This window comes from Sardina pilchardus, chromosome 10, assembly GCF_963854185.1.
Source record: "Sardina pilchardus chromosome 10, fSarPil1.1, whole genome shotgun sequence".
In the NCBI taxonomy this organism is placed as follows: Eukaryota; Metazoa; Chordata; class Actinopteri; order Clupeiformes; family Clupeidae; genus Sardina; species Sardina pilchardus.
In genome coordinates this window covers 17,323,284-17,342,959 of record NC_085003.1, presented here as the reverse complement: position 1 = coordinate 17,342,959, position 19,676 = coordinate 17,323,284, and the positions used below count along the sequence as shown (strand labels likewise).

General features: G+C 39.6%; 1 protein-coding gene across 1 annotated transcript; it reads left to right on the top strand.

Annotated features, from left to right (window-relative positions):
* The first annotated feature begins 8,760 nt into the window (after positions 1-8,760).
* On the top strand, positions 8,761-19,666 carry LOC134094493 (cadherin-1-like). The gene is made up of 6 exons (XM_062548029.1): positions 8,761-9,230; positions 10,742-10,859; positions 13,693-13,910; positions 15,139-15,279; positions 17,275-17,430; positions 19,493-19,666. The coding sequence occupies exons 1-6, from the start codon at positions 9,183-9,185 to the stop codon at positions 19,664-19,666; spliced, it is 855 nt and encodes a 284-aa protein (XP_062404013.1). The 5' UTR covers positions 8,761-9,182.
* The last annotated feature ends 10 nt before the right edge of the window (positions 19,667-19,676 follow it).

Here is a 19,676-nt window from a genome sequence, read left to right as displayed (position 1 = left end):
CGGCTATAAGGTGAAAAACAGTTTTGAAGAAATTTGTAGGCAGGGTGTCTAAGACACACGTGGAGGAGCTGAGAATCTGTACTGTTTTTTCAAGTGTTTCGTAGTCTATCAAATTGAACTCTGACATCAAGTTAAGTTTCCCTCTATTTGTAGCTGGAAGTTCCAGGTGTTGAATGAGTAATTTAGCAGATATATTGAGTCTGATTTTGTCAATCTTACCTTTAAAAAAAGATGAAAACTCATTGCATTTATTAGTTGAGAGAAGTTCGGGTGCTAATTGTGAGGGAGGATTAGTTAACTTCTCTACAGTGGAAAATAAAACACGAGTGTTATTTGAACTTCTACTGATGATGTTAGAAAAGAATGATTGTCTTGCTTTGCATATTTCGGAGTTATATGTGCGGAGCATCTCTTTATGGATTTCATAGTGGATCTGAAGTTTGCATTTACGCCATTTTCTTTCAGTCTTCCTACACTCTCTTTTTAGGAGTTTAACCGCAGGAATCTGCTTCCATGGTGCTTTCTGTTTCTCCTTAACTTTCTTGAATTTTAATGGAGCAATGTCATCCATAATACTTGCCATTTTTGCATTAAAGTGATCCAGTAAGTCTTCTACGGAGTCTGACAGATTACTTGACACCTGTGAGAGTGCTTGCTCAAAAAGAACACTTGTCTGTTCATTTATGACTCTCCTTTTCACCAACATAGATCTGTTCTGACTGTGTGGAGACATAGACACATCAAAAAACACGCAGAAATGATCGGATAACGCCAGGTCTTTAACAGCTGTAGAAACATTGAGACCCTTTGTGATAACGAGGTCGAGTGTATGGCCTTGAGAGTGTGTTGGCTCCTGTATATGCTGTGTTAGAGAGAAAGTATCGATTAGTGCAATGAATTCCTTGGCATAATTGTTTTCAGGATTATCCACATGCAGGTTTAGATCCCCTGATATGATAAGACAGTCAAACTCTATGCAAATGACTGATAGCAGTTCACCTAGCTCTTCAAGAAAGACTTTAGCTGAATGTCTTGGAGGCCTGTAAATAGTCAGTAGTAAAATCTGAGGAGAAGACTTAATGCTTGCACATAGATATTCAAATGAAGTAAATTCACCAAATGATGACTGATTGCACTGAAAGGATGCCTTGAAAATTGTCGCTATCCCCCCTCCTCTTTTATTTGCTCTGGTAGCACTCAAAAAACTGAAATTTGGGGGAGCTGATTCGATGAGGGTAGCAGCACTGTTTGCTTGGTCTAACCATGTCTCAGTTAAAAGTAAAAAATCAAGTTTGTGTGTGCAAATAAGATCATTAATTAAGAATGATTTGTTTGAAAGAGATCTGATATTTAGGAGCGCTAGTTTTGCTGTAAGGATTGGGGAGCTATGATCCACTGGGGAAATCTGAGGCTGTAGTGGTACGGATAGGAGATTTGACTGGTTTACCCTGTAGTCTCGATGTACTTGTCTTCTATTTCTTGTCAAAACAGGAATAGAGAATGACATAGGCTTACTGGGTCCCGGCATGTTCTCAAAAGTACTATCACTACCATCTCTATTGCAGGGACCCTCAGAACATCACACAAAACTCTCATATTCATCATATAATTGTCCAGTGCAGCTGCCATCAGTATTTACCAGCTGAGAATATGAACTACGGTGTGGAGGTGCAGTGCGCTTCAGTGCTAAAGATCTCGGGGTGCTAAAAATCAGCCTGGCTATTGGTAGGAGTCTCTCCATTTTTGCCGGGAACATCATGTGCTTGGATGGGGATGGTGATGGGTATGAAGGGGATCCTGAGGAGTTTGTGGTGGGGTGGTTAATGGGTGTGAGTGGTGATGTGAAATCTGGTCCAGAGTCTCCATCTGCCTGCGGAGGTCCTGGGATGTTGTTGTCCTTCTGAGGTTCTGAGGGGGTTGTTTCTTTGCTTTCAGCAAGTGTTCCAGTGTATTCCATGTTGTTGTGGCTTTGTGGTGGCAAGGAGTCAGAGGTGGGGAGAGGCACTGGTACATGACCCTTCCTTTCTGATAGCCCCCCAGCAGCTTTGATAGGTGCTATCTCCTCCTGCCCATTACATCCATTTGTTTGCTGAGATTGCGCAGAGTTTGACGCCAGTGATTGACTATGAATCATTTCAGCAGTACCCGCCTTATCAGGTCGAGTCGACATGGCTGGGCATTGTTGTTCTGGTTGTTTATGTTTCTCCAAGGTCTGCATGTTGATGTCCTCAGTGTGTTCCGTCTGTGTGGCTACTGAGCGCTTATCAGAGGCTTGGCTCAAGGTTGGCAGAGAAAATGTTGGGTGCGAGAGAGAGAGGTGATAGTTTTGGGTTAAGATCTTGGCCCCAGTCCAACTCAGCTCTGTGCTCTTTGGTCTGAAATATTCCCTGTGATTCCAGAAAAGGTTGAAATTGTCAATGAAATTCATCCCAATTGAAAAGCATGTCTTTGCGAGCCAGGTGTTCAAACTGAATAGTCTGGTAAAAACAAAGCTTCCCTCTGCTGGGAGTGGGCCACTGATGAAAGTTTGTAATCCAAGCCCAAATAGGGCAGTGAAAAGTTCCCTGAAATCTTCTTGGACATACAGTTGTTCTTTGTAAATGTCATTTGCACCAACATGCACAATAATGCGCTTGATAGTTGCATATTTTGACACCAGTTCTGTCAGTTTGTTTTTTGTGTCAGACACTGAAACATTTGGGAAACAACATACAACCATCCTTTCCCCATTTAAAAGTCTCACAGCTGAGTCGCCTAGAACGAGGGTTGTGGGATGAACAGGTGCCGATTGTTGCTTCTTGTCTGTGCCCATCTTTCTATTGTTGTGGTTTGATCGCTGCCTGCTTTGAGTTTTTTCCCTGGGGAATTCCTCTCTCTCTCCTCTCTCCTGGAGGCATTCAAATCTGTTCCATAGTTTTAGGGGCTCTGGGTCTCCCCTAGGGCCACAGGCCCTATTGCAGTTTGCTGATCTATCTGGAGGCCTGGAGTTAACATCTGAGTTTACTGGTGTAGAGGTACGTACAGTTCTTGTATTACGTTTTTTGCTTTTTGGCCTGTGCCAAGGCTCGGAACTCTCATTTTCCTTTTAGTCGGCAGGCCAAGACCCTAAAAAAAACTTTTGATGGCATTTTTTGTTAAAAGTTGGCAACCATGCTAGAAGTTATTAGTAGGGTCTGAGGTTCCAGAATCCAGTGGTTGCCAAAATCATATTTATAATTTAAGGTCAAATTTGAAGGTCAAAAAGTTGGAAACAATAGATTTTAATGGTTTGTCTTTTGGGGGGGCTCTATTTTCATGACATCCTTTTTCAAAGTTGGCAACCATGCTAGAAGCTATTAGTAGGGTCTGAGGTTCCAGAATCCAGTGGTTGCCAACATAATTTTTATAATTTCAGGTCAAATTTGAAGGTCAAAAGGTCGAAAACAATAGATTTCATGGTTCGTCTTTTTGGGGGGCTCTATTTTCATGACATTCTTTTTAAAAAGTTGGCAACCATGCTAGAAGTTATTAATAGGGCCTGAGGTTCCAGAATCCAGTGGTTGCCAAAATCATTTTTATAATTTAAGGTCAAATTTGAAGGTCAAAAGGTCGAAAACAATAGATTTCATGATTCGTCTTTTTTGGGGGGCTCCATTTTCTTGACATCCTTTTTAAAAAGTTGGCAACCATGCTAGAAGTTATTAGTAGGGTCTGAGGTTCCAGAGTTCAGTGGTTGCCAAAATCATATTTATAATTCAAGGTCAAATTGGAAGGTCAAAAGGTCAAAAACAATAGATTTTATGGTTAGTCTTTTTGGGGGCTTTATTTTCATGGCATTCTTTTTAGAAAAGTTTGAAAGATTTTTTTGATAAATATTTATTTTTATTGATAAATAATTTGGATATATAGACTTGATATGGCCATTACTCCTTTATGCTATGAATAACACAAAACGTTCTCTAGAGAATATATTGCTAATGAATAACAAGAATGCTTCTTTATTTCAAGGCAAAATGTCAATGTCAATTCAAATGTCAATTCAGACTGTCTGAATGTTTTTGTAATATATGCAATGTTTTGCAATGTGCAATTTTTGTTGCTGTATTACAAAAAGGCTGTCTCGTCCTGATCATGTTCCATCCCTACATTGTTGAGACATCCATCAGCATCACAACCGCATGCAGGTGTGCAAGGCTGTCCATTCTTAAGGCAAGTGCAGGCATGTGTACGGCACTTGGTTCTACAACCACAAGTTATCAGCTCCAAGCAACTACTTGGAACAGGAGGTTCTCAGGGATTTCACTAATGGCAGGGTCAGACTATAGGCTACAATGTTTTTGTCGCTCACCATGTCACACTATACGATTTTAGAACCATGAAAACCTCTCCGTGTCTTGGTCGGGAGAGTGACCACATACACCGAAAGCATCGGTCGCGTCATTACGACTCCCGTCAAATTTCTGACAAGCCAGTCTTTTGGTCGGGCTGTTTTAGAACGTTGTGAACGACAAATCGCAAGTCGTGAAGCATGTCATATTATAAGATTCCCTCCGCGTTTGATGTCGTGCCCGTTCATTTGAAATCGGATACGACGCTGTAAACTTGTCGGTCACGACAAATGGCCAAAATCGGACTGATATTGTGTAATCTGACCAGGCCATAACATCTACCTTGTCAGATTGCAGCCATACCTTTGCCTGGTGATTTGCACATGCAAGATGCAATGACAATGCATCACTTGTTGGAGGTAACATTTCCATTGCCTTTTTGCCTTTCTGAAACAAGTCATGTCTAGCCCTGTCAATACCCAAAGATGTGCATGGTGCTTTGTACAGGTGGCACAAAAACTCCTCAACGTCACCTTGAGGCCCATCCCAACCAACCCCATGTAACAGTTCTGGGTGTTGCAAATACACAGTCCAACATGACTTCTTCCCATGTCCAGCAAATGAGGAGACAGTATCGCAACCAGTTAGGGCATGGAAGCCGAGTACATTATCCACAACTACCCGAGGTAGTTCTCATTGATAAGGTGGACTGGGTAGCACTCATATTCCTTGGAAGTCCCACTCATCATCCACACCTTGCAGACTTGGTTTCTAGTGAAGTGAAGAGGCAGAAGGAGGAGATCTGTATCACGGCACTTCACAATGATGTTCTCGTACCCAGCATTAATTACTTCAGCATATGTAGGATGATGCGTGTGTCAGCCTCCTCATGGTTTGCCTGTAGACCATGAATAATTCCACATGGAAAGTGTGCAATGCAGTCTCTACTCTCGGTTTTTATTTCCTAATGATGTCATTATTTCTTGTCATCCGCAAAACTGAAGATGGTTTTATGTAACTAATCACCTAACCGTGTGTTCACATCAGAAGCAACCAGAGTGACGAAAGTCATTATTTCTCTGCAAATAGGGTGGCCATAGCAAATTCGGTGGCAAGGCAAGTTTTATTGATATTGTGCATTTCATACAGGGGAGCTCAATGTGCCTCACATAAAACAAAATAATAAAGCGAAACGAATTGGGTGACCAGATCGAAAAAGTTAAAAGTCTGAATATGCTAATGAACTATGATGCTCTATGATAAGCTAAATCAAACATCCCAATATAAAGTCATGAGTGGATAAAACAAATTCATGTTGAAGTGGACTCATGTTGACTCTTCTTCAGTGAGCCCGGCGACCTGGTCCTGGACCCTACTGTTAACTTCTAGCATGGTTGCCAACATTTTAAAAAAAGAATGGCATGAAAAAAGAGGTCCCCAAAAAGACAAACCATAACATGTATTTTATTGTTTTTGAGGTTCTGACCTTCAAATTTGACCTTAAATTATGAATATGATTTTGGCAACCACTGGATTCTGGAACCTCAGACCCTACTGTTAACTTCTAACATGGTTGCCAACATGTCAAAAAGAATGCCATGAAAAAAATAGGTCCCCAAAAAGCCAATCCATAACATTTATTTATTGTTTTTATTATTATTAACTTTATTTGTTATAGAGGGACAGTGTACAGTAGTTGACATTTTACAAAGAAAATGTAAATGCACCCAATTATAGCCAAAATGGGTTTAATTTTATTTTAAATGAACTATAAGAGCTGGATTCTCTTATGTTTTGTGGGATTGCATTCCACTCACCAGCTGCTTTATAAGTAAAAACTGACTGTCCAAAGGTTGTTTTTTTGTAAGGCACTGCACAGTCACCTCTAGCAGCCCCTCTAGTAACACTAGTTACAGAAGTTCTAAATTGCAGTAGGCTGCAGAGTGGTGGTGGAGCTAAGCTGTGTCGGATTTTATATGCAAGACAACAATTTCTAAACATAACTAGATTATTCCAACTTAAAAGCCTATATTTGTTGTGCTTTTGTTGTGTTATTTTTGTGCTTTTGACCTTCACATTTGACCTTAAATTCTAAATATGACTTTGGCAACCACTGGATTCTGGAACCTCAGACCCTACTGATAACTTCTAGCATGGTTGCCAACTTTTTAAAAGGAATGCTATGAAAATAGAGCCCCCCAAATAGACGAACCATAAAATGCATTGTTTTTGACCTTTTGACCTTCAAATTTGACCTTAAATTATTAATATGATTTTGGCAACCACTGGATTCTGGAACCTCAGAGCCCTCTAATAACTTCTAGCATGGTTGCCAACATTTTTTAAAAAAGAATGGCATGGAAAAGAAAGGTCCCAAAAAAGACAAACCGTAACATGTATTTGTTGTTTTTGAGGTTCTGACCTTAAAATTTGACCTTCAATTATGAACATGATTTTGGCAACCACTGGATTCTGGAACCTCAGACCCTACTGTAAACTTCTAGCATGGTTGCCAACATTTAAAAAAGAATGCCATGTAAAAAAGAGGTCCCCAAAAAGACAATCCATAACATTTATTATTGTTTTTGAGCTTTTGACCTTCAAATTTGACCTTAAATTCTAAATATGACTTTGGCAACCACTGGATTCTGGAACCTCAGACCCTACTGATGACTTCTAGCATGGTTGCCAACTTTTTAAAAAAGAATGCTATGAAAATAGAGCCCCCCAAATAGACTAACCATAAAATGCATTGTTTTTGACCTTTTGACCTTCAAATTTGACCTTAAATTATGAATATGATTTTGGCAACCACTGGATTCTGGAACCTCAGAGCCCTCTAATAACTTCTAGCATGGTTGCCAACTTTTAACAAAAAATGCCATCAAAAGTGTTTTCTAAGCACATTTCCTGGTGTTGGCCTGCCGACTATTTGTGAGGTCGATGCATTCAATGCTATTGGACTGTTGAGTTACATTCACTGCATTTCCAGTTGTCGCTGTACTCACTTCATGAGATGTCTCTCGTAGTTCATCCGTCTTTGATGAAAGGGCATCAATCTTTGATTCCAAAGCAGAAATCCTCTGTTCTAGCTCAGTACATTTTCTACATGATCTCCTGCGTCTCGGGCCGGAGGAGTGCATGTTGTTCAATCCAACTTCAAGGTGACTTGCCGTTTAAAGTAAAAATTAACTACTAAAGTTTCACTGTCTTTACTAACCTAGTTTGTAAATGAAATAAAAGAGAGAAAAAGAATAGAAATTGCTAAAGGGATAGGTGAAGCAGGAGCAGCGAGAAATGCGTCCTACTCGCTTGAGTAGGAGGAGGAGTGAGTTTCTACAGGCACATTGTCCTGTCATGACATTGGGCCAAAGTTTGTGCTGCTAAAGCTATGCTTAACCTATTTCAGAGGGCCTTTAGAAGATAAGATGTTTTATTATTATTATCATTATTATTATTTTAAATGCTCAATATGTATGTAGCCTACAATTTATGAGTGTTTATGTGTAGGAAAGCTTTTGTGAAATTGTGAAGGTGAATTTCCAATATGAGGTTGCATCCAAAAAAAACCTGTTAAGTTGAGACTTCTTGACTTCTTGAAAAATGTGTGTAGGCTACTGAGCTAAATTACACATCTTAATTAATACTTAAATAATTTTGTCTTGAAAAGAAAAGGAAGGAAGTTCTTCCTCAAAAAAACTAACAGTAATGTTCCACCCAACCCCTGGTTCATGTCCCCCAGAGAGAGAAAGAGTGTTTGATGATGGCTAAGCTAAACGCACATGCATTTCCTCTTTCACATTAGGCCAACTGTGTAAGGGTGCTGGGAGTGGGATGTGGAAGGCGGGGTGATATGTGTTGAACATTCACTGATGCAGAAAATCTACCTTGATTTGTTCAAACATCGTTTACTTTTAAATGAGACGCCTGTAGATTCAGGGATCACTAAACAATTAGTCAGACACACAAGGCCTACACTTCGTGGACTAGGCTACAAAAGAAAAAGGTAATTTCTCAGTCTAACTATTTACTAAGTAATGTAGTATAAATACGATTAAATCTAGTTGTAAAAGTATGTGCTTGAAAACAAAATGCAACGCTTACTGTAACTGCAGAGGTCAGAAATCAGAAAAACACCAGGGATGTTTCGTTTGCGGAGACATCAGTAAAACATCAGGAACGTCTCCTCTCTGCTTATCACTACCAAAATATGCAGTTCCTCTCCGGTCATGAATGGGAAAGCCCTCGTATTCTACCAACAACAACACACGGCTAATTAGTCTAAGAAATACACTGTGTTGATAAGGACTCAAAACATGACACAAATGGCAGAAACATGGAGATAAGTCGCTCTTACACTGTCCAGAAACTGCTTGTTAAACCCCCCTTGTGTCCACTCATGCTCAGCTATGGCTAGTGATGGGAAGCGGAATGTTGACCCTGACTGGGTAGGGATGGTTACGACGGGGAATAACATGCCATATAGAAACTACTAGCTGAACTACAGCTAATCATTTACTGGAGACGTCACTGTCATATCCGCCAGAGCAACAGTTAACGGCAGGTTTTCCTACCTGTTCATGCTTCTGTCGTTGCGCTATTGCTCTGTTAAAAGAAAGATCGATTTCGAGCAACAAAATATGAAACGAATTTGAGATTTAGTAATCAAGTTATAATCCAAACGCTTGGGCAGAGTGAAGTGGATATACACCGACTTAATTGGCAGTGTGTTTCAGTTTGATTTTTTCCCTCCTTTCGGCTGGACTGTGTCTAATTGGGTTTATCAACATTTTTGTTCTCGTCTGTGTGGAGTAGCGTAGGCCTACTACAGATAATTGACAGATAACCTACTTACAAACCCTGGATATACACACTATGGGATTTGGACCACTGAGGATTGGATTTGTTGCTCTGTTGGTTCAGGTGAGTCTCACTTTTGCTTTGTAGCCTAGAGTACTTCAGCACTTGCTGGCCTACTTAATTAGGTTTGAACTTGAGGTGTGGCAGCCATAAACAAATGTACCTAACACTTTCTATTTTACCAACTTAATTTACTGAAATTATTTTCTGATATGGGGATAGTTCTGAAATTTGATAGTGGCATATTCTAAGTGCAGATGCAATACAAAATGAAAAAAGTAAAAATTGTGGGATCACTTGAAATCCAGCTTGTTATCTGTGCACAAGAACAAACATTTACATTGAAACTAGGCTACAGTTTTACTAAATTAGGCCATGTTGAAATTATCTAGTAGAGAAGAAGCTGTTGCATATCATCAAATCATCAAATCACCAAATTCATTTCAGAAGGTGAAGTGATCATCATTACTAAGGGTGTTTGATCTTGAAAAAATCACAACAGTAGCCTAACCAAAGACAAACTTTTTCATTGGAATTTTATCTTTTAGAAGAATGGTAAAAAAAACACAATTATGAAATAAAAAAGAAATAAAGAATGTGAAAGGCAATTCAGAAGTTAGTTAGTAGCTAATGTGTTGTTCTTCATTAGTGAAATTATTTTAAAGATGCTTGACACTTGTACTGTTCAACCTGTGTTGTTCTTCATCAGTGAAATTATTTACTATATACTACTTGTACTGTTTAACCTGAAGACACACACATCACTTTGCTTTTGTTTTAAAGCTTGCTGTTGTAAAACGAGATAAAGTAAATGAGATCATCATGACATCATGCTTAGGCTGCATAAATTATAATCCAGGAGTTACACAGAAAGTAAATATGTCTCCTAGAAATTACACCAGTATGTAGACATGACAACCCAAAGCTACCTGAATTGTTACAGTAAGGAGAAGGAAACTATTAATTGATATCACCTTCAGAGTTAAAACAACAGGCTGAAATTGATTCAATTTCTAACTCAAACTCAATTATCATTTTTTATTTGTTCAAAAAGGTTTGACAATTGCATTTTAACTAATCCTAAACCTAAAAACATATTTAATTAATACATTAATAAAAGAATAAAATGATGTATAGAATATCAAAATACTTTTACACTCACACACCAAGAGAATATTAAAGCAAAGACTTGATTTGTAGAGCTCAACAATTTTCAATTGTCATCTTTAGTATTTCTGTGTGGTGAGTGTTTTTTTTTTTTGCCTGTGATTAGTAGTTTCAGTTATAATAGAGAATATTACATAAATTCTTTGTGGTATTGCTGTGGCAGATCAACAACCAAAAATAATACATAACATGACAAAGGAGATGTTATGCAAGCAAACATTTTGGGTGGGCACATTTAGAGTTTGGGACTCTAGGGGACTTTGGGGGGGTTGCTCAGAGTCGTACCCAAAGTCTGTGTAGGCGCAGTAACACTGTGCATAAGGCAACAATGCACAATAGGCCGGAGACAGCCGCAGAACTCATCACATTCTGCACCCAGCCTGAATGGTTCTTTTTTCTCGTCGAAGACGGTCTGTTTCAGATGCAGTGCAGAGGAACAGCAGTGCTTGCCTGGACCCCTTCTCCAGGACTACACTTTCAGAGTGGCTCAGAGGAACCTGCAGAAGGACCAGGTGGTGGGGAAAGGTGAGTCTCCTGTAAAGGTACTGTACAGGCGCTGGTGAAAGGTAGCTCTAACCTGTCCAAGGGATCGATCTTGCCTCGATCATGCGGCCCTTGGCCTGTGTGATCTGCAGTGTGAGAACCTTATCCATTCCCAGGCTTGAATATTTGCAGTGTGAAAAAAAGTGAAGTACGGCTGCTCCATCACATCCAGAACAAATCAATGATCAGGTCTGAGTATCTGAGATATATTTGATTGGTTCCAATCGACATCGTGAGAAGTCTGGTTCCGCATGGCCCCAGACGAGAGAGGTTTGATCTGATCAGCAACATTACCAGACATACTGTACCACAAGCCCCTGATTCGGGAACCAACAGATACCAACACATTATTTGCTAATTTCTCTTTGTTGCTGTGACTGTTTATGATCCAATCAATGAGCAACATAACTAGACAAACTACAAACCATTGATGTGGGCATCAGCAGATACCAACAAACAGCAACTAAAACAGCTAAAATCAACAAGTTATTTGGTCATTCCTCTTCATTGCTGTGGCCATTTATTAATAAAAGGTAGATACCTAGCATGCTTTTTCAATAGTGGCCAGTACATTACACTAGCAAACTTTCTCTTTTGACATATTCTAAAGTCTCAATTTATATTTGTTGACAATATTGATACATGCATGGTTTTGCCAAGTTAAGAGGACTTTCCCCTAAACTTTTAAGGTGATGATGTACAGGGCAACTTCAAAGGGGTGTGTTTATGATACAAGTCGGTTTGTGGTTTAGCACGATTGGAGGGAACATGCAAAACACTGTGTTTGAAAACGTCAACACCACACATTTCCTGAATTAAACTTGTGACAAAGCAAGAACATAATTCAGATATCTAAATTAAATTATTTTGTGTAATAAGAATGTAGCAGGTCCCAGCATGGGTTACTCATGAGTTCTATGCTTGATTGATATTTTGTTCTCACCAACTAGAGGAATTGTGTAAAGACTGCCTCTAAAACTGACAGCATTTTGATTTAGAAGGGCGATCAGTCAGTTTCAGCACTTCACAAAGAGAACATTTGAGTTTGGAGTGCTTATTATCAGTTAGTTCTGAGCTTGTCTGTACGAGTGCAGTGCACTATATAGAGTGCAAGCGTTCTCCCTGTAAGTATGACACAGAGGCTGCTGCTCTCGGTAGTGTTTACCCATGCCCCTCTCTTACGGCCGGCTCCCTCTAACAGAACAAAGTCTGACTCCCCCACCACTATCCCTGGCCAGCACATTCCCTCCAATCAGGGCTCGACTACCCAGACAGCGTTCATGGGAAACTAGAGTTTGACTACTGAAACACACTCTGATTATTAACCCTGTCATTGAGCTGTTGTACCATAAAACATGACACATGTTTAGATTAAAAGATGTACCATCCCTTAGTCACTTTCCATGGAGTGAGTGTAACACACACTCTTATCTGTGAGTGATTCACAAAGGGATACTATTACTGACTTAATTTTAGGTGACTAATAAGTTAGAAGCAGACAGGTATAGTGTTTTAACTAGGAACGTTGTTGTGCAACAATGACAGTTCTACCTCTCCCTTACTCATCATTGGCTATTTTAGGAAACAGACCGCATACCATCCATGTACAAATCAGCTGATGAAACTATATCACATTGGTACTCTCATTTTTTCTGACTCACTCTGTCACTTTTATGGCCTGCTGGCATCCATTTTGTTTTCCCTGAGCTGATTCCTTTGGCAGACACGAGTATCCATTATCAATTTCATTTCAGGCATAAAATGACTCCTTCAGACAAAAAGAAGTGTGATTCTCAGACTGGGAGCATCAGTGTACATAACCCATCATTAAATGACAAAAACTGTAATTATGAACAAAAAAACTCTCTTGGTTATCATTGTTGTCCACACTTTTATGAAAAGCACTCCAAGACATAAAAACATGCCCATGGGACAACACTCATGTCCGTGCCATTCACTCAGATGCTGTCTGTTTGTTCTCTCTGCTGGCGTCCATCTTGCTCATACACCTTCAGTCCAGTCCAGACTCCTGCGAGTCATTTATTTACTGAAGTCCGCGGGTGCCCTTTATGGCTGGACTTAGGACAGCTTCACAGTTTCAGTGTAGATTATGCTTTTATGACCAACTTCCTTATTGCTCTACTACATGAACATTGACCTGGGCAACCAGAGACATGAAGGACAGAAACACTTCTATCCTACACTGAGCGCTAGAGACACAACATGAACATTGTGCCCCAGGCGCTTACACTATGGATGAATATCAGGATTTTCTTTTTTTTTTTTTTTAAAGAATTCATAAGTTAATTGTATGCCCTAGATGGATTTGTCCATTTTACTTGTAGCTCTGGCCTCTCTGTTGCAGTAATCAGCAGAATATGAAAGTTGTAGTTCTGGCACCTGTCTTGTTCACACGCATCTTGTTTGCGCACGACCACATTTCTGTTTATTGCTGCAGAAAGCAGCTTTGTAAAACCAAGCCAAAATATCTGTATACAAATTATTCTAACTCTCTTCTGGTCCTTGTGTGCGCATGATATGCGCATGATATGCAATTTAAGAACATTTAGTGTAAGCTACTGTGATATGATTTTAAAAGTGAACGGTTTATTAGGTACTGAATGTACCTTAGTGCCCTGGCTTGAACTCTTCTGGTGGGAGTGGGTAGAAGCTCAGGAAGTAAGACAAATATGAAAAACATTGCACATTTACTTCATAACCCAGCTTGTGTGTGTGTGTGTGTGTGTGTGTATGTGTGTGTGTGTGTGTGTGTGTGTGTGTGTGTGTGTGTGTGTGTTTGTGTGTGTGTTTGTAGTGCCTGTGTCTGGCTGTGAGCAGGGCAAGGCATTGCGCCTGAACTCAACTGACGGGAGGCTGGTGGTGGAGGGAGACGGAACGCTGAGGGTCAGAAACACCCTGAGACTTCCCGCCCGACGCCACACCCTCTCACTCTTCACTTCCGGGTCAGGAGCCGACAAGCGCTCTGTGCAGATATCTCTGCAGTATGACCCCCTCAGCCAACCACACAAACAAGTGAGTTTGTACTGTACACTGTTAAAAGAAAAAGTCAGGGCTGTCCAATTTAACAAACCACATTATGTTACAATTACATGAAACAGCCTAGTTTTGAATGAAACACAACCTTATTGTGTTCAAATAGTCATTCCAATCAAGCAATATATTTTTCTAATTGAATTACATAAGGTAAGTGTATATACTGTGAAAAAAGGGAAAGAGTGGTTGTCACAGTTACTAAACCACAAAACAAAACAAAATTATTTTTTTTATTGTTGAACTAACGCATTTTGCCACAGCAATGAATTGATTCAACAGCATCATGTAAGATCAATGAGAGGGACCTAAACCATAAGGTAAATGACAGCAAGAGATGCCTTGGTGTCACCATTTCATTGTGTTCCCATGAGCCTTTGCAAGACCAACGAGATAATCACACACAGGTGTTGGCAACAATTCTTACATGAGTTTTCTTAAAGAGGATTCTGCTTAGAGATCAGTAGAATATGGAGCTGAGTTGTATCTTATGTTATGCTTTGAAACCATGAAATGGCGACACCAAGACATCCCATGTGCTCATTTGCCTTACTGGTTCAGTACTTAGGTGCTTCACATTGATCTTACATTATTCTGCTGGATGAATTCATTGCTGTGGCAAATAGTTCATCGTAATAACATTGTGTTTGAAAGAAAAAATATTTCATCTTCATTTTCACAATCACATTTTTGTTTAATTTAATGTTTTATGGTTTAGTACGTAACTAACCCTATTTTCCAGTATATACACTTTCCTTACTTGATTCAATTAGAATCAAGTTACAAACAATTGGCCTAATTTTTTATTTTTTAGAGTGTAGTGTGATGGATTGGATCTCAAGATATGATGCAATTTGCAAATTTAAAGAAACACAAACACACACACACACACACACACACACACACACACACACACACACACACACACACACACACACACACACACACACAAAGACAAACACAAGATTTAAACCTAACTAAAGTATGTATGTGTGCATATATAATATTACTCAATTGGACTTTTGACTTGACTGTCAATGTTCTTTTCTCCTCTCCTCTTCACACTCCTCCTCTCTCCCTTTCTCTCCCCTTCCTTTCTTCCCCTCTCTCTTTTCTCACCTCATCTCCCCTGTTCTCTTCCCTCCACCTCTCTCCCCATCTCCTCCCCCTCCTCCCTTCTCCTCTCCCCACCTCCTCTCTCCTCTCTCAGACGGACATGGCTCCCGCTCCACTTATACTGCACTTCCCCCACTCCTCCTCAGGGCTGCACAGGAGAAAGCGTGACTGGATCATACCTCCCATCAGTGTCACAGAGAACTACAAAGGACCATTCCCTCACAGGATAGTCCAGGTGCAGGACTATTCATTTGCACAAGACTAACGTGCTAGCCTGCCATTAAAAACACTCCACAGTACACCCAAGGCAAATAAATTATAACGTCAGACAATCAATGTAGATATCTGTGTTGATATAATAATGTTAGAGGCAAAACTAGTCTTACATCGCACTGCAATAGTTATACTTTGTTCCCTGTAGTTGATAGTGGGCATAGGCTACAGCAGTGGTGAACTGATATTACCTACTGTAGGTGTCCTGACTGGAGTGTGCTTCTCTGTTTACTTTTTGGGCATTACTACTAATTCTGCTGCTGAGAAACTAAAAATGTAATGCGATCATTTAGATTAAAATTAAAATGATATTTAATGTACCCTTACCGTAAAGTGTTACCACTGTTGGTTAAATGTTTGGTAACACTTTATAATAATGGTACATGAATTCTCATGAACTAATGCATGAATTAATGCATGAATTACGCATTAGTTAATCCATTAATATATCATGAATCATTATGACTTAACATGAATTCACTGATTGTCATTAATGAATTAATACATAAATAACTCATCATCTTAAGCATTAAGTACGGTTGGCACATCATCATGAATCATGATTAATTAAGCATGATCATGATGACTTTTTGTCAGACAAAATCTTGGACATCACCGTCATGGAGAAAAAAGAAAAGTAATTACACATGAATTCATGTTAACTAAATGTCATGAATTATCATGAGTTAATTCATTAACTCATGCATTAATTATACATGAAAATCTCATTAATAAACATGAATTAATAGTATGTCATTAATGACATCAGGTATGGACAACAAATTCATCTTGAGCATTAGGTAGTGGGTAAATCATTATGAATAATGATCAATTACACATGATCATGGTGATTTCTAGGTATTTGAAATGTACTCCAAGGGGTAAGTAAACTATACATTAACTCATCATGAACTAATTAAGACCATTTTCAGAGAATATTGATGAATCCACATCGTTCAAATATAGGCATGTCCTCATTAGCTAAGCATTATCTTTTCATTAGTTAATCATGTCTGTGGCCCCTCAGATAAAGTGATGAACAGGTGGTGCTTTAAATGCATGAAGTTTGAAGTCATGCAAAAATGGTCAATTTACATTAATTAATGATGAATTACTCATGAGTTCATCATGTTTGTGGCCCCTCACCTAAAGTGGTAAATGGACCCTTCTTTATCACTGACGAAAGAAGTGGATTCTTCGATATTCTCTGAAAATGGTCTTAATTAGTTCATGATGAGTTAATGTATAGTTTACTTACCCCTTGGAGCACATTTCAAATACCTAGAAATCACCATGATCATGTGTAATTGATCATTATTCATAATGATTTACCCACTACCTAATGCTCAAGATGAATTTGTTGTCCATACCTGATGTCATTAATGACATACTATTAATTCATGTTTATTAATGAGATTTTCATGTATAATTAATGCATGAGTTAATGAATTAACTCATGATAATTCATGACATTTAGTTAACATGAATTCATGTGTAATTACTTTTCTTTTTTCTCCATGACGGTGATGTCCAAGATTTTGTCTGACAAAAAGTCATCATGATCATGCTTAATTAATCATGATTCATGATGATGTGCCAACCGTACTTAATGCTTAAGATGATGAGTTATTTATGTATTAATTCATTAATGACAATCAGTGAATTCATGTTAAGTCATAATGATTCATGATATATTAATGGATTAACTAATGCGTAATTCATGCATTAATTCATGCATTAGTTCATGAGAATTCATGTACCATTATTATAAAGTGTTACCAAATGTTTTATCTTACTGTAGGCTCTACTACTGATATCTTCGATTTAATTAAATTGATTTAGATGAATTTAGTTCAAAAATCATTTGGAGGTAATCAGTTTTATCTGTAAATATTGTAATCCTATATGTTTCATTTAATTTCATTCATATCCTCACATATTCCTATTTGCTGGACAGATTGAGTCCAGTCTGAAGAAAGAGACTGACATTGTGTACAGCCTCACTGGTCCAGGAGCTGACAAGGATCCTAAGGGCCTCTTTACAATCCATCATATAAGCGGCTGGATCGAGGTCACACAGGGACTGGACAGGGAAAAGCAAGATAAATACAACGTAAGGGAGCAAGGTTTTGATACACAACTCACCTCACAAGAGTTCAACAGTTTAGCCAGAGAAAGTTGAGAAAGCTCTCTTGACGATCTCTGGTTTAACTCTTAAGGCTTCAACACACATTTCTGCAAGTACTTGCTGTACCATTGAAATGTTTCGACATACATACTAATTTATTGTTTCTTATCATGTAGGGTTTTTAAATACAACAAACCCCAAAGTTCTGAGGGCCAGATGTACAGAAACCAGAAACCAGCTACTACAACGGAAGTGCTCCAAACCTCCAGAGGGCGCTCTCACTATGACAGCTTAATGGAGAGGCAGGCACATAGGAGGATGACGAGAGAGATAGAAGAACGTCTAAAAAACTAAGACTAAACTATAAACAAAACTAAACTATGTATCAACAAAGAAAAGCCACATTACCTTGCTATGCCGTAACTGCATACTTGCGATCTGTTAACAGTTTTTGAGACGTTTTCTATCTCTCTGTCCTGTGTGCCTGCCTCTCCATGGCGCTGTCACAGTGAGAGCGCCCTCTGGAGGTTTGGAGCACTTCCGTTGTAGTAGCTGGTTTCTGCAGCGTCCAGTGTTTTGCAGCGTTTCTCTATCTGCAGCGCATTTCATGAAGATGCATTTGCCTTTGTTTCTTGCAGTGCATTTTTTTCCATTTGTACCACGTTTCTCAGTTTGTACTTTTGTTAATTTGCATCGCTTTGTATTTGAAACTGCTTTCTTTAACTGAGCACGTTTGGCCCTTCTCGGCCACTGTACAATTGACGTTGTAGATGGGGTGGGGACGGCGGTGAAGAACGCTGTTACGTAATGAAGTGACAGCTTAGTAAATTCCACGCAATATACACTAATCCAGCGAAACACGGAAGTAACGCAGCGCCGCCATTACTGCGTGGCTGGCTGCTAAGAAATTTGCCCAAAGTTCCATAGGCGGCTGTTGCAAAGCTTCATTAATACATGTCTTAATACCTTATGTTGTTAATAAATTACCTTCATCAGTACCTTTTGGCCACAGTCTTCCTAAATCAATGCTAAAAGTGACGTCAGTTAGGTAGAATAGAATAGAATAGAATAGAATATATACTTTTTTGATCCCGTGAGGGAAATTCAGTTCTCTGCATTTAACCCAATTTAACCGAATTAGTGAACACTCAACACACAGTGAACACACAGTGAGGTGAATCACACAACCCAGAGCAGTGAGCTGCCTGCCCAACCAGCGGCGCTCGGGGAGCAGTGAGGGGTTAGGTGCCTTGCTCAAGGGCACTTCAGCCGTGGTGGACTGGTCAGGGATCGAACCGGCAACCCTCCGGTTACAAGCCCGATGCGCTAACCAGTACACCACGGCTGCCCCAGGTAATGCGCATGTGTCAAGAGAGAGTGAATTGTCGCCATAGGTCAGACCATAGACCTAAAAGACGTCACATGTATGTCCCCCTGAGCCTGCGCAGGAGATCAGCAGACCAAAAAACCCGTTGAAATTTGCTTCCTTGGTCTCTGCTGACGTCTACGTGATAGCTCTGTCCATATCTTTTACTGTCTATGAATATAGTAAGGCACTCGCATTCTGCGCATACAAAAACTCGGTATTAGCGCTGTCTGGCCCTGAGTATTAGATTCCTTAGGGTAGCCGCTGTTTCCCTTTTGACTGCTTACTACGCTATTGTGATCATGGCATCATCATAATCAACTTCCATGAGATAGCCTAAATCTAATACAGTATGTGGAAGAAAAGCAGTAAGCGAGTGCTCAACATGTAGGCTATTGTATGTGAACTCCTTCAGAACTGTTGGAAAACGATTCCAGGTGTTGAACCTAAAAGAACTCCAAGAGTGTGAAATTTTTTTCTCGTTTACACTTGTTTACTTATTACATGTGGTATGCATGTTAGAGTTTTGACCTTCAGTTTTGTTGTTTTTGTTAAAAATGGTCAAACTACAGAAAAGCACAAACTGTCGTCTGAAACTGTAGCCTATCAGCCTCTACCACTTTGACCAAAAGAGATGATATGGAAGTGAAATGTTCTCATCTTGTGTCTGAATCCTGTCAGCTCACGGCCAGGGCAGATGTTCGGGGTAGACCGGATATTTCAGAAGAACCTGCAGCAATCATAGTCATCGTCATCGACCAGAACGACAACTCACCAGAGTTTACTCAGGGCACCTATGAGGCCACGGTACAAGAGGCTGCTGTCGCAGGTGAAGCGAGAGTACCTCTCTGTTAGTTTTGCTGTT

Excerpts from the sequence above, each read along its gene's own strand:
- LOC134094493 (XM_062548029.1), top strand. The coding sequence starts at position 9,183 with ATGGGATTTGGACCACTGAGGATTGGATTTGTTGCTCTGTTGGTTCAG. Across the intron at positions 10,860-13,692 it reads GGACCAGGTGGTGGGGAAAG|TGCCTGTGTCTGGCTGTGAG; the intron begins GTGAGTCTCCTG and ends GTGTGTTTGTAG. Across the intron at positions 17,431-19,492 it reads AAAAGCAAGATAAATACAAC|CTCACGGCCAGGGCAGATGT; the intron begins GTAAGGGAGCAA and ends GAATCCTGTCAG.